Below are 26,725 nucleotides of genomic sequence, written 5' to 3' on the forward strand. Positions count from 1 at the left end.
TTCGGGCGACTTATTTCCACAAACTGCCTTCCCTCCGGCTAGAATGTAAATCGACAGCAGGGTAGCACTCGGATCATTTCGGCTTTCCGAAGTCACCCAAAGTTACCTCCTGCGGGCGATTGACATTTTAGCTGGTGGGAAGGCAGTTCGGGGAGATTAGTCGCCCGAAGAAGAAGCAATTTGTCCAAGGGGCGACTAATCTCCTTAAATAGCAGCGTATGTCTCTGCCCTTAGAGTGTACCTCTTCATTATATTTAATGTTTGCCACGTACTGAACACCTTTTTGCTAACCCTAGCTGGACTTTTGCGTATATATATATATATATATATATATATATATATATATATATATATATAGACCAAAAATACTGTCCACTTAAATAAAAGCCCCTGTCCCAGTTTTTATTTGTGAATAATTTCTGAACAGATTCTTGCAGAGTATAATTGCCATATAATTTATAAGGATATCTATGGCATTTACTATCCTTCTGAATGACTTTTTCTAAGTGAAAAGCCCCAGTAGACAGGAAGATAGTGATAGATTCTCCTGAGATAGTTGGGCCCAGGAATGTTATACAGAATGATGGTTAAGCAGACACAGCTGGTGACTGGAGGCTGGGGAGCAAGGAACCCCTTTTCTCAGACAAGCAAAACGTTGGTCTGCATCTTTCCCTCAGGTGGTAGCAGCTCTCTCTCGGTGGGCGGGAAGGAATTGGCGGGAAAGGAGGGGTCGGAGGAGCAAGGGACGGCAGAAGAAGACCTGCTGTATATATCTCTGTGCGCGCTCCCTCAGTTGGATTCCATAGTCTGGGAAGTAATCAGGAGGAATCTCCGCAAATGCTTCTAACAGTCAGGACGCAAGAAGGATCCAGCGGGGAGAGCTGGGAGCGGCTCTAGTAGTGGGCTCATGAGGAGGCCACCGCTTCTCCTATCCGCCCAACCCCTTATCTCACCTTTATGGACGAGCACCTCAGTCTCCTGCACTCGCCTCCTCCGTCCTCCACCAGACACAGAAGCAACTGCAACATAGTGAACCCAGGCTACACGGAGTCGGAGCAGGAGATCATGACGGTGGCGGCTTGTGACAACAACATCTTAGAGGAGGCGGCTGCTCTCCCGGGTCACCACTCCAGCGAAGCGTACGAGCAAGACGACCAGGAGTGCTGCGAGAGGCTCGTCATCAATATATCGGGCCTTCGCTTTGAGACCCAGTTAAAGACTTTAGCCCAGTTTCCCGACACGTTGCTGGGCGACCCCAAGAAAAGGATGAGGTACTTCGATCCCCTGCGGAACGAATACTTTTTTGACCGGAACCGGCCCAGTTTCGATGCCATCCTCTATTACTACCAGTCGGGCGGCAGGATCAGGAGACCCGTCAACGTTCCCATCGAGATCTTCTCGGAAGAGATCCGCTTCTACCAGCTCGGGGAAGAAGCCATGGAAAAGTTCAGGGAAGACGAGGGCTTTATTAAAGAAGAAGAGCGGCCGCTTCCCTCCAATGAATACCAGAGGCAACTGTGGCTTCTGTTCGAGTATCCGGAGAGTTCGGGGCCTGCCAGAGGGATTGCCATTGTCTCCGTCCTGGTCATCCTCATCTCCATCGTCATCTTCTGTCTGGAGACGCTGCCCGAGTTCAGAGACGACAAGGAGTTCAGAGTGACACCTGTCAATGGCACCGGCCCGTTCATCAGCAGCTCCTTCACCGACCCCTTCTTCGTGGTGGAGACCCTGTGTATCATATGGTTCTCCTTCGAGCTGCTGGTCAGGTTCTTCGCCTGCCCGAGCAAAGCCACTTTCTCTAAGAACATGATGAACATTATAGACATTGTGGCCATCATCCCTTACTTTATCACTCTGGGCACCGAGCTGGCCGAGCGTCAGGGGAACGGGCAACAGGCGATGTCTCTGGCGATCCTTAGGGTCATCAGGCTGGTGAGGGTCTTTCGGATTTTTAAGCTTTCCCGACATTCCAAAGGGCTGCAGATCCTGGGGCAGACGCTAAAGGCCAGTATGAGGGAACTGGGGCTGCTCATTTTCTTCCTCTTCATCGGAGTCATCTTATTCTCCAGCGCCGTCTACTTCGCCGAGGCCGATGACCCTTCTTCAGGGTTTAACAGCATCCCGGACGCCTTTTGGTGGGCGGTGGTTACCATGACTACCGTGGGATACGGCGACATGCATCCGGTCACTATCGGGGGGAAGATCGTGGGTTCTCTGTGCGCCATTGCCGGGGTGTTAACCATCGCCCTGCCGGTGCCGGTTATCGTGTCCAACTTTAACTACTTCTACCACCGGGAGACGGAGGGAGAGGAGCAGGCTCAGTACCTGCACGTTGGCAGCTGCCAGTCCTCTAATGAGGATCTGAAGAAGACGCGGAGCAACTCGTCGCTGAGCAAATCCGAATACATGGTCATAGAGGAAGGGACTGAGCCCTTTAAACAGCCGCCTTTTAAATCAGGCAACAACCCGAACTGCGTTAACATAAAGAAGATCTTCACCGATGTGTAATGACACGTGTTGGGAGGCGAATGCATTAACAGCAGCTTCAGCGTGTTCCTCTCTCATGTTTCTTTTCTTCCACAGGGGCACCCTCAGCCTGCTGAGCAACTCCAGCCATACAGCAGCTGCCATCCAACGCCTTTATCTTTTGTTAACGTTTCGGGCAGGTCTGGACTGGGAGTCAATATAGGTCCAAGTACAGAGAGACGCACTCAGCTCCCCACCAGCCCACTAAATAGTGACTTTCTATGGCATTTTACAGCAGCCCCTCTGGCATTTGCCAGAACCCACAGATTGCCACTCCGGGCTGGGAGCTCTGATATTGTCTCCCAATAAAGTGCTGCTGCTGCTTAGTTTTTGAATATCAGTGCACAAGGAAGGTCACCGTATTGCTAATTATTTATCAGGCAACCTTTTGAGGGCAATATGATTCAATCTAGCTGTTATTATTTGACCCTTACAGATAACAAATGCTGATGGAGTTAATCCCTGCAGAAAAATCACATTGTTCTGTTTTATACATTGTGACAGAACGGCACTGATGTTTCTGTCGAAAGTAGATCGACACTCAGTTCAACACTTATGTTTAAGTTTGCAGGGAAACTGCAATTTTTATACTGTCTGTGATAGTGCCAAGCAGCAGAACAAAACTCAGATTATGTGTAACATGTCTACATGCCAGAGGATTAAACTGCTGCACTTGCTTTTCATCGGAAGTTACTAATTCTTCACTCCAGTGATGCAGTTTCCACAGTAACATGGGTTTCCTGGGAAACCCAATTCGTTGTCATGGCATCCCTTTCAGTTCCCATAGCAACCATCCAGATGGCTCCAATTTACAGATATGCTGCTGCTGTTGGGAAAATGCTCAGAGAAAGTTAATCCCAGTGAGCTTCACAAAATATGTATGGAAATAAGGACGTCGCCTGCAATGGAGGGAATGAAGAATCATTTCGAGCCTCTTGCTGACAAGTACAAAGTAATCTCCCAGAGACAAAATAAACATAAACTGTATTACATCTATAAGGAGGGGTCTGCTGAAAATCTTAACTCTAACTCTGTAAAATGATCACTTTAAAAAAAATGATTGGAAAGAAAATAAGCAGTAGCATCTTTTAAACAGCACTTTATACATTTTAAAAACTCATCAGCACTTAACTATGTAAAGGAAGTGAACCAGCCTTATCAGGAAAAACAGACCATGGCAATTAGGGAATAACTGAAAGGCAACTTCAATTGGAAAAGGCCAGCCTTGTCTTAACCCTTTCACCAAAGGAAGTGGTGCAACATAAAGGAAGGTGAGCCTTGTCAACATTGTTTGTGCTTTTTGTGTAAGATCTGTTTTTCATTTGTAGTCTTTGCATATATCTATCATTACTAGAGATAAATGAGTCCCTTTTATCTCAGGAATGGTTAGTACAATTCATTATAAAAAAAAACTCCTGCTGATTGCTTTGTTGTGTAAATTATTGTAATGTAGGTTGAATGTCTTGTCAAACGTATCTGGACAGATCGGGACATTTCCCCACATTCTATCCTACAGAACCAATGAAATGGCTAGAGTGCCAGGAGATATTTTCCTCTTAAAGGAGAAGGAAAGTGACAGAGGCATTTTATTGCCAATAGATTAGCTGCAATAGTGCAAGCTAGAATGCTATTCTGCAGAAAGCTTTACCATACCTGAGTAAACAACTCTAGAAGCTCTCTCTGTTTGTTAAGGATAGCAGCTGCCGTATTAGCTTGGTGTGACATCACTTCCTGCCCGAGTCTCTCCCTGCTCACTCATAGCTCTGGGCTCAGATTACAGCAGAGATGGGGGGGAAGAGGAGCAAACTGAGCATGCTCACGCCTGGGGAAGGAAGTCTGATACAGAAGCCCATGTGTACACAATAGAAGGGAAGAAATGCAGTGCTTCTTTTGACAGAGGACTCAGAGCAGTATTACTTTGAGGGTTTACTGGTATATTTAGGTGGACCTTTCTGATAAGGCTTACTTCGTTTTAACCTTTCCTTCTTTAAGACTAGCTGTCTAAAATAATATGGCTTCTCCATCTGGGAAAAGATCGGAAACCTGTTACTCAGCAAATCTCTTCATATTTCCGAACAGCGATAAATTTAATTCTTTATTTATGTAGCATGGATACATTTGTGCAGTGGTTTACTGAGACTGTTCATCATTAATTAAATTAAAAAGTCTTCAGTGGGCTGTGTTCAGGTACCTATATAGGAATCTTTGTTTTCCCCCCTGCCAATTACTCAACAAAAGCCATGAGAATTGTTTGAGGGGTACCAATCTGCTGCTAGCTCAGCAGATGCACAATCCAGTTTCTGTAATGAGCACAGGCCAGACCAACCTAGGGGGAGGACTAGTGTACAAATGTTAACAGTACTCCAGCCTATTAATAGGTTCTCCCTCCAAAAGACAAGGAGAAGTGACAGAAGTACTACTTCTCTTAAGCTTGGCTGGAGTTTTGAGAGCTTTAACTAACACTGGTCTGGGGTATGGGATGGGGGGGGGGTGGTTGTGAAGAAAAATAGCACAACTGTTCTCCCCTACATGTAATACTGACAAGTTCTTATAAATTATTGGTGCTTTCCAGTATAATGCAATCTGTGCAGCTCTTCTAGCTGGATTGTCTAGACATATCCCTGATTTTTACATGATCTTGTAACCATATGTAAGGATGCTATACAGCTGTTCTCAGCAGTGATTTTATGACTCTAATAGGGATAAGCTGGTTAAGAATGCTGATTAAGGATCCACACCCAACCTAACAACTTTTAGACCCATGCCCAATCCATCAACCTGAGGACTCTAGTAATGGGAGGGGTAACAGTGCTCACCAAAGGGGCAGAGTATGGCTGATGATGTCATTTCCATGAAAGGGTCCTGAAGAATGTATGGTCTGCTCATGTTGGTACACACAAAGACAAGAGGTCCTCTGCACTCACCCATTATCAATATATATAGGGCATTAAGATATTTTGTTCATTAAAGGGGTTGTTCACCTTAGATTGTTCCCCAGAAATAAAGACTTTACTCAATTACTTTCCATTATTTATTTTTTACTGTTTTTCCCAAAATCTAAGTTTAAAGTTGAATGTCCCTGTCTCTGGTGTTTCAGTCTGGCAGCTCAGTAATTTGGGTGCAGACTCAGAACTGTTACAATTTTGCAACATTTTGTTGATACATTTCTCAGCAGCATCTCTGGAGTATTAGCAACTATTGTATCAATTCTAACAGCTGCCTGTAATGAAACTCAGGGATTCGGCTCAGCAGGGACAAAGATAAGAAATGTATCAACTAAATGTATCCATTTAGAATAGTTTACAGGGTCGGCGACCCCCCTCCCAGAGCTGCTTCAGAAGGTGAAAAATGAGACTTTACACTTTAATATTAGAAAAACCGTCACACATAGAAAATAGAAAGTAATTGGAAAAAGTCTTAATTTCTTGTGATCTATTTGAAAACAACTAGTTGTTTGAAGGTGAACCACCCATTTAAGCTTCTAAAAACAATCAAGCAAATTGGGGATTGTTTGTCTGTATATTGCAATATATTCAAGCTGGCCAACTACATCAAAGTCATCAAAGTTTTTTTAAAATAAAATATTAGATAAATTCAGATATTAGTAAATAACTGTGGCTGAGTCAGGACACAGTGCTGCAGTTGCGTACGATATGACAATAGCAATTGTGTAACTTCCGGTTTAAAATGTCATTACGGTAACTTGTCAGTCTTTGGGTGCCAGTCTGGTGAGTGTATTGACACAATGTTGTGTTGAGTTGTAGTAATTCCCCTAGTGCAGGTAGATGACTTTTTGCCCCTTATGAAGAATCAAGCAATAGGCGCTTGTATGTGAAGGGATGGGACAAACGTTCAAACATTCAGCGCCACTATGCAGAAGTGACTTTACTGAGTGGGCAGCGTCACGTGATGACTGTAGCCATCCTTATGTGACTGCAACTGTGATTGCACTTTCTAAATGAGCCCTATTGTATGTGGTATACTATTTGAAAACGATAGTATTTGCTAAGGTGAACTACCCCTTTAAAGCTAGGACCATTTTGGAGTCTTTTTGCAGTGTTTAAACACAAACACCATAAGAAAAACTGTGTGTGGGAATACCCTAGAGCTGCTGTCAAGTTTCAGTGAGTCTTTTGCTATGGAATGCTGCAAAACGGCGTTCCTCCAGCACTCCTTACTTATCAGTACTGGAACAGTGAGCTGACAATCTCCATTGGCTAAAACTGCAGTTGGGCAAGATGCATCAGTAAGCTGGGGCATGTTTACAAAGTGAGACCCATGCTTTAGGTGGCAGTTATATCAAGCAGATATTAGTGGCACAACTAGATGTTACTGGACCTCACAGCAAATTATTTTTCAGGCCCCAAAAATTCTTACCAATATTTATTGACACCCCTAATGGGGTCCCTATACCTCCTAAACCCTCCTATAGTTGCAGGGTCTGTTTCTTCTGTAGTTATGCCACTGACTGAGATTAACAGGCTGTTCAGTAGGTTGTTTAGGTAGAGAATACCTTTTTGTCTCCATCCCTATTTGCTCTGGTAGCAACCCAAAGGTCCAGCCATACTTTAGGGAGTTGCTGTTCCCCCATAATGGAGTTTGCGACAGAAGGCTTTCAAAGTGGATTGTTTTCTGTGTGAATCGTTTTAGGGCTTTATCACAATATTTCCCCTACAGTGCAATGTTTTTCCCATTTTAAGTTGTGTCCATTGCAACTTCAGTGTGATGCACTAATATAGAAAGATAGTACATTTAGCATACATTTGGCAAATTGTTTGCATGTTGTGATGCACGCAAAATTCCACTGTAGCCCATACTGTATGTACATTGTATTTTATGAGTCTGAGCTGTTATGTATCAATTACATTGCACTTCACATAAAAGTAAGCACATGTTTGTTCACACAGTCATAGAGATCTAAGGTTTTTTTTTTTACTTATCTGAAGAATTTTTCAATACCTAATGTATTAGTGTTATTGCACTTGTAAAACTTTGTTTATTTATTTATGCCTTACAATTATTACATCAAATTATTGTGACTGATTGTGGATATATATTTTCTTGTGTTCTGCTTGAAACAAAATAAGGTACTGGACTGAGCAGTATCCTTTTGTGCTCTGCCCATGTAGCTGTAACTAGATTATGACATGTACAGTAATTGACAAATAGGCACAAATTAGCGCCCCAGATGTTACATTGTAACTATGTTACAACCTTTACTTGAATGATTTATGCTACAAACAGCTATAGCTAGGTGGAAGGCAAATATTGAGGCTTCTTCTGCTTTCACATAAAGGCTTACAATAAATTGCCTGCAGCTTTCAATTGAAAATGAAGCATTTGCTAACAATTTGTACAACATTTGCCAAAACAAAGCCTGTTAATACATGTATCTCGTTAAATTAAAATGCAGAGGGAACTTTCATATTCAAGTCTGCATTTTCAGCCACAGACTCTATGCACCTTTATTTGTGGAGCAACACACAAGGGCCAGATTTAATTTCAGAAAAAAGCTTTTCTTCTAATTCAATTCCAGATTTTCCCGCAGACCTTAATGGAGTTTTCACATGATAATCAATTAAATATGTCTCATCAAACTAAATCTGGCCAAGTGTATGTACTGAATTTAGGTGGGGACTGCAGCGTACTCCTGTGGGTGTTGCAGATTGTCTGCTCTCTACAAAAGTAGTGTAGAATGTGAAGAATATGTGCAATTCAGATAATTTGGTTTCAACTTCATGCATGTGACCTAGTAGCACTAGCTGTTGAGTGCAGGTTAGGGTCGCAATGCCCCATAACCTCAGAAAGATGGCTGATAGCAGCCATCTTTCTGAGATCAGATATACTGCCAAATATCAAGGTTCAGGGATAATTTGATCAGCCATTAGGAAATGTCACTTTTACTGTACTTGCATAGGGGTACAATGCCATATAAACCCGATGTGCTTTGGTGCAGAAGGGCCCATCATGTTCTCTCCCAGTTCCCTACTGGCCCAGTGTGACCCTGGTTTGACTTTCAGTCCTTCCAGCTTTTCTACAGTTATATACAGGTATGGGATCCGTTATCCTGAAACACGGTATCCAGAAAGCTCCAAATTACGGAAAGGCCATCTCCCATAGACTCAATTTTATCCAAATAATCCAATTTTTTAAAATGATTGTCTTTTTCTCAGTTATAATAAAACAGTTTCTTGTACTTGATCCAAACTAAGATATAAGTCATTCTTATTGGAAGCCAAACCAGCCTATTGGGTGTATTTAATTTTTACATGATTTTATAGTAGACTCAAGGTATGAAGTTCCAAATTATGTAAAGATCCATTATCAGGAAAACCCCAGGTCCCGTGCATTCTGGATAACAGGTTCCATACCTATAAATCTGTAACTTTATTTTTCTTCTCATAAAATGACATGTACATACCTCCCAACATTTCTGAAATAGAAAGAGGGACACAAAGATTTGCCGCACTTAGTGAGGGAAGTGCCCTAATTACCATGTTTATTTTACAAAATTTGGCAGGTTATGAACACATTTCTGTGGTTTTTATGTGTTATTACAGTTTTGCTAAGGGTAAGGACACACGGGCAGATTAGTTGCCCCGTCGACAAATACGCCTCTTCTTCGGGGCGACAATCTCCCCGAACTGCCTTCCCCTACCTTACCTTCCCGCCAGCTATAATGAAAAATCGACAGCGGGGTGGCACTCACGGTGCTTCGTTTTCCGAAGTCACCCGAAGTTACCTCACAAATCTGCCCGTGTGCCCTTACCCTAATGAAGGTGACTTGCCCTTTAAGCTGCTAGTCACAGTTTCCCCAAGATACCTGTTTATCTGAAATTATTACAATTACTTATTTGCTTATCTTAAATTGTTACAAAAGTATCTAAGTGTACCCGGTGGCTGTTCTTTGGCTCTCTGCCAAAAGACAATTAAGTTAGAAACGTTGTATCTTTTTCTGGCATTTAAGTGCAGGAGATCAAAGAGAAAGTCGGGACATTTGTACTATACTAAAATCTTCCTTCTCTCTCAACATTTTCCCCTCTTCTATTCCAACTAATTGTCTTCTCACAGTCATCTAACTTTTGCACTCCCCTTTACATTTTAAAAATTCTTGGCTGTGCCTAATTCAGTTATCCTTTTGTTTTCCCACTTTTCTTTCTCCTTTTTTTCAGTTTGTAAGCATAGTGAACTGATAGCTATGTTATCCGATATAACAGTACTTCTGCTCAGGCCTGGATTTGTGGAAAGGCCACCTAGGCCTGGGCATGCTACCCAACCACACCCACATTGGTTCAGAAACACTGGGAATGTGCTGGAGATACAATCATTTTTTAAATTCCCATGCGCCAATCCCCATTGCTCCGGTCCAGATGATGAAAATTTGCATGAATAAAGGGGAGGTGGCAGGGGTGACGAACGGCAGTGGGCCTAGGGGCGCCCATTACGTAAATCCGGCCCTGCTTCTGCTTTCTGGTTGCTTGTGTTAGATCAGCCAGAGGCGGGAATAATTGTTTTTACACCTGCAATGAGACACCTAATTGGGGTCATCCTTGCATGGGCTAAAGTGGAAGGAAAGTGTTAAATTGCACTAGTAAAGTTGCAGATCAGCCCTATAAATTAAAGTGTGCTAGAGAAAATTTTGCTGGAAGAGTAGGTACGCTAGTGACTAGTGACTAGCATGTAGGCACCGAATGCATGTTGAGACGCAACATGCTGCATTTTTCCTGTGTTCGGCGCCTACATGTGCCTGTGTGAGTACAGCCCCATTGAAAAAAATGCGTCTACTCCTGCGCTCCCCTGCGGCTGAACACAAAAACGGAACTCAGGGGAGCGCAGCTTCAAACGCTCTTCTGTAAGAGCTCTAAGTAAACTCGTTGCATGCTCAGGTGTGGGCACAATTAGGCGGGGGGCGGAGGATGATACCGTCCGCTGGGCACTCCTACAAGAAATCCAGCCCTAGATGAGAGTTGTTTATAAAGCAAATAGCACGTGTAAAAAAAGTTTATTCGTTTGAAATTCCTAATGATAAGTCCAAATAAAGGAGAATGAAAGGTATAATCACTGAGGGAATGCTAAAATTTTAGGGACCTCCCAGTGATTATAATGACTTGCATGAGATCCTGGGTTGCAGTGATCCTGTTAGCAGAAAACTGCACAGGCCAGTGCTCCTACTGTAGTGCACCATGTGCGCGGTTTTCATCTTCTCTCCCAGTTGTGGTGTGCATGCCCAATTGAGTGAAAGGCATATCTCCCAACATTTTGGAAATAAAAAGAGGGACAAAAAAGTAGCGTGCCTTAAGTTTTTTTGAATACACACATTTTGTGGCCACACCCCCTTCTTACCATGTTCATTTTACAAAATTTGGCAGGTTATGAAAGTTTGAACATATTTCTGTGTTTTTTTTCCAGTTATTATAGTTTTGCTAATGAGGGTGAATTGTCCTTTAATCTGTGAGTCTAACTTTTCCCAAGGGACCTGTTATCTTATATTGTTACAATTACTTATTTGATTATCTCAACATTGTTACAAAGTATCTTATTTGTAACTGGGCCAATTAATTTAGAAACTTTGTTTCTTTTTCTGGCTGTTCAGTGCAGAGAAAAACTTTCCAGTATAAATGAGGGACTGCGGGTTGAGCTGTCAAATGCGGGACTGTCCCTCTAAAAACAGGACAGTTGGGAGGTATGGAAAGGCCAAACTTAAAAGCAAAAAGGCAACTTTTTACTATACACATTCAAAATTTTTACTATACACATTCAAAATTATACACATCCACAATTTTGTCCTAGTAAATGGCATTATGAGCAGCAACCAGCATGGCTTTATGAAGGATAGGTCATGTCAGACAAATTTGATTGCTTTTTATGATGTGGTAAGTAAGATGCTGGGCAGTGGGGGGGGGGGCAGTAGATGTGATCTATTTGGAATTTGCCAAAGCATTTGATACAGTGCCCCACAAACGACTGATTTCTAATTTTTGGGCTTAATGAAGTTGTTTGCACATGGATAGGAAACTGGCTACAGAATTGGGTACAGCGGTGGTTGTTAATGGGACATTCTCTACTTGGAGTAAGGTTCTTAATGGGGTCTCTCAGGGCTTGGTATTGGGTCCATTTTTATTTAACTTGTTCATTAATAACTTAGGGGAGGGTGTTGTAAGTAATGTATCAGTGTTTGCAGATGACACAAAACTATCTAGCCCAATAAATTCCATCCGTTCATCCTTGCAACACGATCTTGACAAACTGGCAATCTGGGCAGCTAAGTGGCAAATGAGATTCAATGTTGATAACTGTAAAGTCATGCACCTGGGATGTAAGAATATCCAAGTAACTTACACCCTTAATGGGACTGCACTAGGCAAATCCATTATGGAAAAGGACCTTGGAGTCCTTGTAGATGATAAACTTGGCTGTAGCAAGCAATGCCAGTCAGCAGCATCAAGGGCAAATAAGGTCTTGAGCTGTATTAAAAGGGGCATAGAGTCAAGGGAGGAGGGGGTCATTCTTCCACTGTAGAGAGCACTTGTAAGGCCCCATCTAGAATATGCCGTACAGTTTTTGTCTCCAAAACTCAAACAGGACATTATTGTATTAGAGAGGGTACAGAGAAGGGCAACTAAGCTGGTAAAAGATATGGAAAATCTTAGCTATGAGGAAAGAGCCAAATTGGGGATGTTCACACTGGAGAAGAGGCGCTTAAGGGGTGATATGATGACTATGTATAAATATATAAGAGGATCATATAATAATCTCTCTAATGCTATATTTACCAGTAGGACTTTCCAGCTGACACAAGGTCACCCATTCTATTAGAAGAAAAGAGGTTCCGCCTAAATATTCGGAAGGAGTTTTTTACAGTGAGAGCTGTGAAGATGTGGAATTCTCTCCCTGAATCAGTTGTACAGGCTGATACATTAGATAGCTTTAAGAAGGGGTTGGATAGCTTTTTAGCAAGTGAGGGAATACAGGGTTATGGAAGATAGCTCATAGTACAAGTTGATCCAGGGACTAGTCCGATTGCCATTTTGGAGTCAGGAAGGAATTTTTTCCCTCTCTGAGGCAAATTGGAGAGGCTCTAGATGTTTTTTTTGCCTTCCTCTGGATCAACTAGCAGTAAAGCAGATTAAAAAAAAAAACCTAAAAACAAAACCTAAAAGGTTGAACTTGATGGACGTGTGTCTTTTTTCAACCTTACTTACTATGTTACTATAGTGTGCATGTGCAGCTGGCAGATAGAAGAAGCAGAATCAGAGGAAAGAAATTGCCACGTGGCAGAAGTATTCCTGGCTAATGCAGTTTTCAGTGAACAGGAGGACCAGCAAAGGGCAATTATACCAGCAATTATAATCACTGGGGGTGCCTAACATTTGGCACCCCCCTCCCAGCGGTTCTACCTTTCCTAATGATTTGGCAACATGCCAAATAGGCATGTCACGTGGGTTGTTTCTCGGCCTGCTGCATATTAAAGTAGGCTGAGAAACTGCCCATCTTCTAATATCTTCTGTGTCTGCACCCAGAGCCACTGTGTCGGCCGAAGTGCAGACACAACAACGAAATCCTCTCGATGTGTCTGCACCTGTGCCAACACAATGGCTCTGGGTTCAAGAGCAAAGACAGGAGATATGAGCGATGCAGCTGTTTCTCAGCCTTAGGCATTGCTGCTGATGAAATGCATATTTGTGCTTTTGGCACTAAGGGCCCGTTCATTAAACCTCGATTTTTTCTGGTCAAGTTTTTTTGTGGGAAAACTCAAATTTTTTGTGGAAAAATAAAAACTTGAATTTTTGGAGATTTATCACCCAAAGCTGCTAAAAATCTGAATTTGAAAATAATCCATCTCAAACCTGTCGAGGTCATGTAGAAGTCAATGGCAAATGTCCCTAAAGTTGTTTCTTGACATCATGATCTACACTGGATAATCCGAAAAAGTCAGGGTTTTTGTCCGATAATCTGAAAAAGTTGAGTTTTTGCAGCAAAAATTTGATAAAGTAGAGTTTTCCCAACGTTAATTGTACAATATGAAGATGCTCGATTTTATCTCTGATTGTTTCGAGAAAAATTATTGATAAGCGATGGGAGTTTGATCGACTTTGTTTTCATCGAAAACTGTCAAATTGTTAATCAATGTGATTGTTAACTGGACATGGGGTTCTTAATTTTGCTGAGAAACCAGATAACAAGGTCTGTACTAATTAACTCTGACATTCTGAACCTTTATTAGCTAGATTTGAATGCTTTCTGCCAGGAAGGGCTCTTCCTGTTAAACAGAGATCTATGTTCGATCTATGTTAACTACAAAGTCCATCATTTTCTGAAACATTCAGATTTGTGCATACTGAGAGCTGTTGTTAAAGCAGAACTATACCCAAAAAAATTAATATGGTTAAAATTCCATATTGTATATACTGAACTTATTGCATCAGCCTAAATTTCATCTTCTCAATAGCAGCAATGATCCAGGACTTCAAAACTTGTCACAGGGGGTCACCATTTTAGAAAGTGTCTGCGACATTCACATGCTCAGTGGGCTCTGAGCAGCTGTTGAGAAGCTAAGCTTAGGGGTCATTGCATATTATTAAGCAGAATATTAGGTTTGCCTGTAATATAAACTGATGCTACAGGGCTGATTATTAAATTCTGATGCTAGTGGCACTGGTATCTGTGCTGCAAATATCTGTATTAATTACTAATCAGCCTTATACTGTGACATTTCTATTCTATGTGTACTGTATATTGTGAATGGGTCCCTAAGCTCAGTAAGTGACAGCAGCACAGAGCATGTGCAGTGAAAAGAAGATGGGGAGCTACTGGGGCATCTTTGGAGGCACAGATCTTCCCTTCTAAAAGGCGGTGGTTGCCTTGGTCTGGTACAGAAGCCCAAAACATAATGTTCAACATTTCTAGCCTACTTCTTTAGATTTAGCTTAAAATAAGAACTAAAACCTTAAACTAATGAACACCCCTACCCTCCATAGTCTCCCCTCCCTGTTCCCCCTCGCACAGGTGTTAATACCTGTAAATGCCCCTCAATACAGAGTCAGCGCAGCGGAACTCACGGGCTCCATCTTCACCGTTTGGGAGTCTTCAGTAAGTAATCGGTGTATCGGCGCATAGGTTCAGTTGTGGCAATTTTCCGGTCCCGAACAACGGCGCAAGCGCCTACAGCCACGGAAATTGCCGAAGGGACCTGAATCTGTGAAGATGGCATCTGTGAGCTCCGTTGCGCTGACTCTGCATCGAGGAGTAATTAAAGACTTAAGGGCATTTACAGGTATTAACACCTGTGCGGTGGCGGGGGGGAACAGGGAGGGGAGACTATGGAGGGTGGGAGGTAGGGGTTTTCATTAGTTTGGGGGTTTAATCCTCTTTTAAGCTAATGTTTAGTTGCTGCGAACTCTATCATCTTGATTCAGTGAAAAAACTTAATTTCTTCTTTCTCCTTTTTGCTAGCAGCGGTTGGGTTGGTGTTTTGCGTAATAAAAGACCTGGTGGGCCAGTATGCCTTGCTTAACGTTTTGTTCTTTTCCTCCTGGATGGCATGCCTGACATATTGTGCTAAATAAATCTATTCATGCATATAATGTATTTGTTGTATTCTGGCAAGTACTTTGGGGCTTTGAGCTACATAAAATGACTGTAACACTACAGTAAATACACTTCTTCCAGCTCTAGATTTCAGAGTGGGTTGATTTGCTGTCAAAAATGGGTCAAGCATTGTTTAATGCACTTACATCAGATCTGCGGATGTCTCCAAAAGCAGTTATATTCAATATGATGAGCATTGTATAAATGCACAGAACAGACTCGATGTTACAGCCAGGGGAGCTTCTATTTAGTTCATTTGTTCATGCATGTATTTTGATTTGGCTCCCAGGGCCCCAGTAATTGGATGTTATATCTCTCATAAAGCACTGTAGCTGGAATACCATAATACTGTCAGTAAATGTTGACAGTCTTTCACCGTTCAGCTTTCAACATGTGATATCATTTACAAGGTGGATTTTTAAATGATTTCCTTTTTTTCATGTTCTGTACTCTGTACAATTTCCGTCTGGCAAGTTTATTTTTCAGGATACATAGATGTCTGAACATCAAAATGGAGCTCTGGGCAATATAGCATCTTCTGCTAGAATGATAATGGTAAATTCAATGATCTTAGAAATCTTTTGATGAAATGGATCTGATGCCATCTGCTGGTAGACTAAACCACATTTTGGTTTGGAAGCTGCAGACATCTACACAAACCTTTTTACAAGACACTGTGGGGCAAATTTACTAACCTCCGAAAATTCGCCACTGACGGCTTCGCTCTTAGTGCAACACTTTGCCAGGCGTAGATTTGCCAGGACAACGCTAATTCACTAAAATCCGAAGTTGCGTCCAGGGCGCTGGATGCTGGCGAAGTTTCGCTTGCATTACTGCGCCAATTGAAGCGAAGTTGCGTTATCGTTGCCTAATTTGCATACAGCGGGAAGTTAAATTTCAATGGATGTATATGTTGCAGCAAATACATTACACTACACAAGCCCGGGAAACCTTAATATAATAAAATAAAGTTGTTATATTGCCGTACACATGAGCCCAGTGTATAGTTTATGTGCCAAATGTTAGGAAATGCAGGGGGGAAGGCAGTTACCCCAAAAAAATTTACTCTCTTTTTCAGCCTATCATCCTGAAAAAGGAAAAGATGCCAGCGGACTTAGAAAATTTTTCAACTATTTTTTTAGGAACTCCTATCTACTCTATTGCACTTCGCCTGGTCTGAGATGGTGAAGGCAAGTCTGGCGCAAGATGTAACGTTCAATAAAATCCGCATCTTAGTGAATTTGCGTAGTTACGTCCATTCTCCAGAGCGCAAATCCGCCAGGTGTTAGGGAGCGAAGTACCACTAGAGTCTATCTCCTTCGCTAGCGAAGTTACTTCAGTGATCGTTAGTAAATCGGCAAAGTACCGCAATGATGTCAGGCTGGAGAATTTGCGCCTGCATTAGTCACTTCGCCCTTTAGTAAATTTGCCCCTGTATGTGGCAACATATAGAAGAGGGCAGTTTTCCTGGCAGACTGATGGGGGGGGGGGAAAGTAGATTTGATCATTAATGGAGATGTAACAGGGTGAGAAGATGTTAGGTTTGGGGTTGGGTCCAGGATGCATGCTATTTATGGCTGGTTAAAGATAGGACAAATAGTTTTTTGAGGGTGGTAGGGGGAGCACTTGAATGGAAGGGAAATATTTGTTTTTTTGGGGCTGCATTGTGAAAAGTGTGGAGCCTTGAACAACATAGGGTTTGTTGAAGTAGGAGCAAGAATCTATCCTGAATTGGGTAGTACAAGTATGGAATCTGCTATTTGGAACCCATTATCCAGAAAGTTCTGAATTATGGAAATGTAGAGTTTGTTGAAATAGGAACAAGAATCTATCCTGAATTGGGTAGTACAAGTATGGAATCTGCTATCCGAAAACCCATTTTCCAGAGAGTTCTGAATTACAGAAAGGTTGTCTCCCACATAGACTCTATTTATCCAAATAATCCAAAGTTTTAAATATTATTTTTTTCTGTTATAATAAAACGGTACCTTGTACTTGATCCAAACTAAGATGTAATGAATCCCTATTGGAAGCAAATTCGGCTTATTTAATGTTTAAATAATTTTCTAGTAGACTTAAAGGGCATGTAAAGGCAAAAAAATAAAATCCCATTTTTAATGAACAAAGAAACCTATCTCCAATATACTTTAATTAAAAAATGTGTACAGTTTTTATAAGAAACTGTATGCAGTGAAATTCTCCCTTCATTTACTGCTGTGGATAGGAATTGTCAGATGGTCCCTAACTGCTGGGCAGGGAAACAATCATACTTATGAACAGCAGGGGGAGCCCTCGCCTTACTTCCTTACCTTTCAGAACTCAAGCAGTTTTGTTTCCCTTTAAAGCAGTCAGCGACTGTGTAGATTTGTATTGGATTTTATTTTTGCCTTTACATCCCCTTTAATGTTTCCAACTCCAGCTCCATGGACAAAGATCATGGAGCCAGATTTAAACAGATAAACTGGGATTCTAATTGGAGGATTATTTTGCTGCTGCCTCTGGTTCTGCAGAGTTGGAGAAAGTTTGTATTAAAGAATACAAAAACTATAAAATCCACATTAGATTACATGACAACACAGTGCCCAGTGCAGTCTATATATTCTTGCTGTATTGGCTTCTGACAGATATGGTTTGACTTGTGCTGTTTTGATAATTTATGACGATCCCTAAGCAGCAGCCCAGGCCACACTGAGCATGTGCACAGTCTTGGTCTTGGATGACAGCACCCTGTGGCCAACTTAAGCATAAATCATTGGTTTGATTAGGCTTGTGGTGCAGTAAGTTCATGTTTATGTTTGGTATACAAAATACAGCATTTCTAGCCTTATTCTATTTTAGACTTTCCTTGTTCTTTAAATTATGAAGATCCAAATTACAGAAAGATTCGTTACCCGGAAAACCCAAGGTCCCAAGCATTCTAGGTAACAGGTCCCATACCTGGAGTTCTCTTCAGAAGAGAAAAAATATGAGTTGTTACTGATTGTTACGTGATGGGGTTTGTTTCTGATTGGCTGTGTAGGTGGTAGGAAGGCTTGTGAAAGTTTGTGAAAGGATTGGTTAAAATGTATTATATTTAGGACATAGAGTGCTGAAATTGCTAAATAACTCAAAAACCAGATAACAAAAAATGAAAACCAATTACAAATTGTCACAGAATATCACTCTCTGCATCATACTAAAAGTTAATTTAAAGGGTAACAACCCTTTAATAATTATAACCTTCCCATCTCTGTCAAAGTCCAATGGGAATAATCCAACCCAAGTCTATACTTCTTAACCACTTTAATGCATATTGAATATTCTGGCTTTTACTTAGCGATGGGCTGTTTTAAAAGTATCATCAAAGGTTTATTTCTGTGCTGTTTTTTACCAACTTTATAAATATGTCCCTTTATTCAATAGTCAGCTCTTGAAAGGAAAAATGTTTTTAGCTTGGGGATCTGCCCATAGGACATGGATACACCACCCTATAGGCCAGATTTACTAAAGGGCGAATTGTCGCCAGTGACCGCTTCACACCAATTGCTACACTTCACCAGGCGCAAATGCACTCAGACTCCACTAATTCACTCAACTGCATAGTTTTGTCGTGGGCGCTGAACGCAGGCAAATTTATGCTAGCGTTACTTTGGCAATGCGAGTCTTTGATAGTGAAGATGCGCCAGCGTTCATTTCTGTTAGCAAAACTTTTCTAGGGATCTTCCTCTCAGGTCAATTTGCATAGGGCGGGAAATTTAAAGTTGTATGGACGTCTTTATGTTAAATGTTGGTGCATAAACTTACAAAATACACTTTTAAAAACACATCTCCAGGGATCCTTAATAAAGACAATAGAGTTATTCTAATGCCCTACACATGTGCCCCCTATAAAATTAATGTTTCATATGTTTGCAAATGTATGGCTAAAACCGGTTAACCAAAAAAAGTTTGTTAGGACTTTTGCAGGCAATCAGGCTGAAAAAAGGAAAAGACGCCAGCGTTTTTTGGACTTTGATGCATTTTTGGCTCACAGAATATAATGTGACAGAAGATTGAGGAAGATCTAGCTACTTTAATGCACTTCGCCTGGTCTGAGGTGGCGAAGGCAAGTCTGGTGAAAGAGGTAACGTTCAGTAAAATCCGCATTTTAGTGAATTTGCGGAGTAGCATCCATTCGCCTGGCGATAGAGTGTGAATGACCACTGGCGCCAGTCTCTGTCACTATCGAATTGGCGCCTGCGCCCCGTTTGTAAATCAGCGATGTCTCTATGGATGGCAACACTGGCGAAAAGTCATTAACGTTAGCCACTTCACTCTTTAGTAAATCTGCCCCTATGTCTATTACTAAAAACTATTAAAGAGAAAATAGGTAGTGTCCAATGTTTCCTCCAAGACGTTCGCTTGTGCAGACAAATTTTGAGGCCAGCACACACAACATATGGTGGTGGGCAAAATAATATCTATATCCAGATGGGCTCTAAAAAAGAAAATAATTTTTTTTTCGAGATGTATTATATCCCGACCCTGGAAATAGCTTGAATCCAAAAATACACCATATAAAACCTGTCAAGGTCATGTAGGAGGTACAGCACACTGCAGCTGTCTATACATTGTACGTTATGCTGTTGCAATAATTACATCAAACACAAGATGGCAACAGTTTCAAATTGATGAAGATACAGGTGAACTGTTTTGTAACAATGTTTCCTTTCTATTACATTATACCACTTGTGTTGTTACTCAAACTGAAATATTTATGAACCGTTGATTTGATTTCATCTAAACTCTTGAAAGAATTGACTTTAAACAAGGGTTCCTATGTTTTACTCACACCATTGCTGGCACAGACTAAAAATCGAATTGGCAAATGCAAGATGGTATTGCAACTTGGTATTTCTGCTTGAACTTAATCCGGTACTAAATTCTGCAGCTTTTAAGAACAAGAAGAGTGGATTTCTGTGTCTTCAAAATTTGGATTCCAATAGAGTTATTGTTAATTCTATGAATGAAGTCAACAGCAGTAAAATAAAAAGAGGTAAAGAAGGGCTTAGAGATATTCCTGAACTGGGTTTGTTCACCTTTGAGTTAACTTTAAGGGGCATATTTATCAACGGTCGAATTTGAAAAACTTCAAAATTCAAATTCAAAAAGACCAAACGAAATTAAGTTTTTTTGGTCAAATAGGTCTGTTTTCGATCAGATAAGTCCGTATTCGGCTGAATTTGAATCGTACGAATTGAAGTAATAGTGCATTCGATCGAATTTTTCAAAGTCCACCAATTGACTCTAAATAGGTTCTATTTGGTCCCCCATAGGCTAAAACAGCAATTCAGCAGGTTTTCGATGGCGAATGGTTGAAGTCAAATTTTGAAAGAGACAGTAAATGATAAATTTCGATATTCTAATTTTTTTCAAATTTGGACTATTCCCTAGTCAAAGTACACAAAAAATAGCTTGAAATTCTAATTTTTTTCATTCGAAAATTCACCTCGACCTTTGATAAATCTGCCCCTCAGTTTCAAAATGATATCTGTTATCTGTATATCAGATGTGAGTGCACTGCATATATTAATTCATATTAATTAATTTAGCTACAATGTTCCCCTGTGTCTGCAGGCAGTTTATCTATACAGACTGTCAAGATGCATCGGTACTTGGCACCATAACACACGCGTGTAATGAACAGCTATAGATTCAAGCACCTTTAATGAATGCAGCCAATTCAAACAAAGACTGTAGCAACAGTTGCACTGCTGCACATAAATACATTAGCCCACTTGTTGCTTGTTTGCTGTATTGTTAGCTGCATTTGTTTGTGGCTTGTATAGTTTTTTATTTCACATTATTGGCTTGAGAAAAACAAAAAAATAAGTGAGAAGTGTAGCTGTCCTGAAATGAACCTCAGGTCATGAAGGCTGTCGGATCAGTGCTGTATAGATTTCTGCTTAGCCCTACTTGCTGGGTTGATTCTAGTTGCAGGGTACTGTTAGGGCAATGGCACACACAGTGCAGTTTGATTGCAGCAACATGTGTCATTGCCATAGATATAGAGATCCACTCATTTGGCGATGTTGCCAAGCAGATCTCTCCCCAATATGCCCACATTGAAGTGGGTGATATTGGGCTGGTCTGATCGTGGGCCCTAGGGCCCAACGATCAGAACAGAGGCCAAACAGGCAGTCGGAATGCGGGACCGCATCAACGAAAAGATGCGCCTGCAATCCGTCTGGATTTTCTAACCTGCCTGATCGGCATCTGGCTGATTTTCAGCTAGATATCGTTCGGGAAAGATGGGGGCTCTACACACTGGCCGATAAGCTGCCATTTCATCCCTTTAACATGGGTACTTATTAAATCCATGAAGTACAAATGCACGGTAATCTGTTCACATGAATGACTAAAAGGCACTGGAAGTGGAACATGGGGGAGTACTCACCAAATAAAACACAGCATGCCTGGATGCAGTTAAAAATGTGTACAACATAACAAAAATAAACGCCGTTTTTTTTGTTGTTGTGTTATATATAAAATCAAAGTTTGGAATAAAGCATTTGATTATATGATTGAGAATTGGCCGTGCACCCCTCCTATTGCTTGATTGGAGTGCGGATACTGAAGATATATTATATATATATATATATATATATATATATATATATATATATATTATATATATATATATATATATATATATATATATATATATATATTGGTTCAGGGAACTGTTTCTGATGTCTTGATAAAAGTCCTCTATGTAGGACTGAAACTTTGACATACACCATTAAAGCTTTGCACATAACTAATGTCCCGAGACTGCTCCGTGTTCTTCATACTTGTATTACTTTTTGCAGCAGCACCTGGGCTTTTTTGCCTTTTTTAAGAGGTGAAAATGCTGCTCTTCAGACTCTCTCTCTCTCCTCTGGAAGGAGCACCACTAAAAATCAAGTGCCTGGGTGCTGGGAAATAATCATCGTAGAAGAAAACAGAGCACAGAATTTATCAGGTCTTTTAAAAATTGCCTGTGTCAGTGACCGAAAAGTTGGGCTTGAAATACAACTATTATTTCACTTTTTAAAAGACCTGATGAGTGCTATGCTCTGTTATATATATATATATATATTATATCATTTACGTATATTATCATTTCTTTTAAACATTGATGTTACTGTTCCTGTACGTAATGCCTATACCAGTAGGGCATGTTTGGAGAGGTGTGATCAGGCTACAAACTGTCCTGGATTATACTTTCATTCAAAAAAAGTCACTCTGTCACTTTGAGTCTTCTTCACTTTACTATTGATACATCAAACTAACTTTTGGGATAACACTGGCAGTTTTTTTTTACATTTTTGCCTATAACTAAAACAGGATAGTTCACAGCATTTCTTGAAATGTGTGCTGTTTTTACATTCCTTTTGCACATTTTAAATGCCCCATTTTTATGTTTTCCTCCATCTGAGCTAAACAACATATGTAGTGTCTTTATTTTTAACGTGCTCTTGTCAAAGAAATGCACTTATATCTGCGTCTGCTTAATTGCACATTACAGGTCTGCGGGGCTTTCTTTAAAATGACACTGACTCTTAAGTATCACGTTTGTGTCTCGATGCTATACATTACTAGCTATTATTTATTTATACTTTAACAGCTACTATAACTTAATTGTTTGTCTTCCCTTTGGTATTGCTTAATGAAAAAATTAAGTATGCTTATCTTCCATTTGCTGTATTAGCTTAGGCTTCTAAAACCCTTATCAACTTAATCTTATTGCATATATAAGGGCTCATTTACAGTGCACCGTGCAGTGTGTAAAGTGCAAAAAATAGCTATAGCCAGCCATTGCTTTGCACTTTGCACACTATGGGGGTTATTTACTAAAATCCGATTTTTTTCTAAAAAAAAATTTAATAACGAAAGCTCGGCCAAACTTCCATCCATAATTTTACCTTATTTATCACTAAAATAACTCGAAAAAGTCAGGTCGGGAAAAAAAACTCAATAAAATCGAGCACAAACTCGAATTGTATGAATTTTTACGAGTTTTCTCCCGAATCGCTCAATTTTTTTTGGTTGTTGCCAGAGAACCCCAAATTTTTCATGTTATCTGCCTAAACTGAGCTCAAAGAACAATATCTTCAATCTAGGACAGGGACAGCTGCTATTGATTTATACATTACCTTGACAGGTTTGAGATGCGGCTCTCCAGATTCTGGCTTTTTGCAGCATCGGGGGTTTAATAAATCTCAAAAAAATTTCAAGTATTTTTTTTTCACTGAAAATTTGAGTTTTTGCCACAAAAAGCCCTACCAGAAAAATTGAGTTTCAGTAAATAATCCCCTACATGTTGCATTTTGCAAATAGCTGCAGGCCTCTGCACTCCATTTGGGCACTAATACAGTGCTGATTGTGTTAGTCTGTATTAGTAACTACAGGGGTGTAACTACAGAGGAAGCAGACCCTGCGGCTGCAGGGGGGCCCAGGAGGTATAGGTATAATTAATGAGCAATTTCAACATGTATTGGTAAAAAAGACAACCTGTGGCTATGTTGGGGGCCCTAAAATCAATTTGCTGTGCAGCCAAGTAACATCTAGTTACGCACTGGGCAAGGGGGAGGCATCTAGGCATCCCCTTACCACCTTGTACCTTGCGTATCATTTAGAGGCACAACCAGCATTGTGGCCCTGTCCTTACCGCCTGCCCTAAAGCTTTCTGATGCTGCTCTCTGCACAGACGGCAGATTTTTTTATTTGTGCTCAGTGCACACAGCAGAAACCCCCGAGGATGCAATTTCTCTGAACGTGAGCACTAAGGGCACAATCTTGTGCACCTTAGCAATATTACACTTGTGCCCCTGGGGTTGGTAAATATCATCTATAATTTTAAAGCCAGAGGGTATGTGGCTTAGTAATCCTGGTGGTATGATATACAGTAATGCCGAAAAGGGACAGATTTATCGAGGTGAATTTTCGATTTTAAAAAATTCTAATTTCGAGCTATTTTATTGTGTACTTGCCATTAGGGAATAGTCCAAATTTGATTTGAATTTGAAAAAAATTCGAAAATTTTAATTGATCATGTACTGTCTCTTTAAAAATTCGACTTCCACCATTCGCCATCTAAAACCTCCGAATGATTTGTGCAATTCAAATTCGGCCTATTCAATTGAAAACTGACCTATTCGGCCAAAAAAAAAATCCTTTGACTTAATTTCGAGTGGTGATATTGAATTTGAATTTCGAAGTTTTTCAAATTCGAAATTCAACCTTTGATAAATCTGCCCCTGAGTGTCAATTTTCATAGCAGGAACAAGTCCCAAAGTTTGCTAACAGCTGATATTTAAATCAATGCCAACGTAGGTTTTCTACTATAGGAAGCACCATTCTGCTGACAATTTGATGAATATGGCATAGCAGCCTTTAAAGTGAAGGACAAGGAACGCTCATTTCATTGGGGGTTGGGTTTGAGAAAATGTTATTTCACCCCAGTGAAGTTTTTTTTTCTCTGCCAGATGCTCATCTTTGCAGAAAACGAAGCACTGCCCCAGCATTTTGTTTCCTTCTGTTTGTCTGTGCTTTGGCAAATGTGCATGTGCTGTAGATTTCAACTTTCCTTTTGTACTCTGCTGCACATGAAGTTTATCAGAGCACAAGTCACATGACTGGGGACCCCTTCGAAACTGACATGTCTAGCCCCATGTCAGAATTCAAAATGAAATATAAATAAAAAAAAATATATAAACTATAAAAAAATATGTTTGCTCTTTTGCAAAATGGATTTCAGTTCAGAAGTCTGCTGGAGCAGCACTATTAACGGAGGTATATATATATATAAAAAAAAAAAAAACATGTTTTCCCATGACAGTATCCCTTTAAGTCTTCTTTTTATCAACACAACTGATATTTACCTCTAGGGGTTGCCAGCTCACAGTGCACAATTGTGCTGTAACATTTGAGAGAGAGGGGATAGGCTATTATATTCTGGAGATTTTGGTGGAACACAAGGGACTTGGAGAGCAGTTTGAAACAAAACAGACAATTAGAGAGGATCAGTATTGTGGAGCACCTTTAATATAAGTTATTGAAGTTAAGGGGCTTGAGGAGGGAATTAGGGATGGGTGAATTTTTTCGCCTTGTTTCGCCGTGGAAACGACTCCCATAGTCTTGTATGGCAGCGTGCGTCAAACAAAATGGCTCAAATTCACCCATCCCTAGAGGGAATGGCTGAGCAGGGCAGTAAAAGACAATCATCAATGGATTAATGACTCAAGCGAAGAGAGGTGTTAGAGCAGAAAGTCGGTAAATAAGTGGTTGCTTTAGTAGAGAGAGAATGTCAACCAAATAATAGGGATGTAGCGAACTGCCGATTTGGTGTTCGCGAACGCCGTTCGCGAACACCGGCAAAAAATGCGAACGTTCGCGAACTTCGAACACAGCTAAAATCGTTCGATACGAACGATCGAAGGATTTTAATCGTTCGATCGAAGGATTTTCATTCGAATCGAACGATCGAAGCCATTCGATCGAATGCTTTTCATTGGATCGAATGCTTACAATCGTTCGAACGAATGGAAATCGTTCGATTTTTAGCGGTCGAAGGAATTCGAATGGTCGAACGATCGAACGCGAACTCAAACTGCGAACGTTCCCAAACGTTCGCGAACATTCGGCGGACGCGAACGGTCGAAGTTCGCGCGAACTAGTTCGCGGGCGAACAGTTCGCTACATCCCTACCAAATAACTTGATTCAATTGTTACCCAAAAGGCAAAAAGAGTGAAAAATAGCACGACATTATAATTTTAATATTTCTCACCCACTGAAACCATTCACCTTGTGATTTTTAGGTTCATCATACATGTCATGCTAAGTAATGAATTTAAAATAAGAGCACCACCAGCTGTTCATTTTGGCCAACTGGCTGCAGTTGGCAGAAAATGTATTTTGTGAGAAAAGAACATCTGCTTAAAAAATAAAGTAAGTGAACAGAGAATGTTCATCCGATCTTTCTCTAGGTAGTTCTAGGCAAATACATTTTCAGCTAAGTGTGGCCAGTTGGCCAAAATGAACAGCAGGTGGTACAGAACTGTGGTTTCAAAGTTCATTTAAATGCAGTTTAATAACTGCTAATATCTTGAAAACAGGAAAAATGTATGTAAATTGACCAATTTGCTTTCAAATCCTGCATTTATGCAATACTCATGTTGTGGTTTTGAATTTAACTGTTTCATTAGTACAAAAACGAAATGGTGCTTAATGCAAAACTGTACTTTTGTTTTCAGGTATTAGAAGATTTTAAAGGCCTGGATAGAATAGACAGATCATTTTGTCGTTCTCCAGATGTCGTGAAAAGCCGTGGAAGAAAACACAAGGAAATGAAAGCATCCTAAAACAATGGATTGTGCAAAGAAAGGTTCTGGTCTCATAGTAATATGTTTCTATTTTTATATAACGATTTCTTAGTTGTTAGTTCTCCACAAGTGCATTATGTTGCAGAAATTGTTTTAGAATTCCAACATACCCAAATTCACTGCAATATGTCTTAGTATGAGAAGACAAAGGGGGTTATTTTTTTTTAAGTCTGAATGCCAAAAACTCCCAAAAAAAATCAATTTTTTTTTTTGAAGAAAAAAAACC

General features: G+C 40.5%; 1 protein-coding gene across 1 annotated transcript; it reads left to right on the top strand.

Moving 5' to 3' along the window:
* The first annotated feature begins 624 nt into the window (after positions 1-624).
* On the top strand, positions 625-26,725 carry kcna3.L (potassium channel, voltage gated shaker related subfamily A, member 3 L homeolog). The gene is made up of 2 exons (XM_018246343.2): positions 625-3,797; positions 26,371-26,725. Exon 1 carries the CDS (start codon positions 958-960, stop codon positions 2,506-2,508), a length of 1,551 nt encoding a protein of 516 aa, XP_018101832.1. The 5' UTR covers positions 625-957; the 3' UTR covers positions 2,509-3,797; positions 26,371-26,725.

Source organism: Xenopus laevis, chromosome 2L (genome assembly GCF_017654675.1).
Source record: "Xenopus laevis strain J_2021 chromosome 2L, Xenopus_laevis_v10.1, whole genome shotgun sequence".
Lineage (NCBI taxonomy): Eukaryota > Metazoa > Chordata > Amphibia > Anura > Pipidae > Xenopus > Xenopus laevis.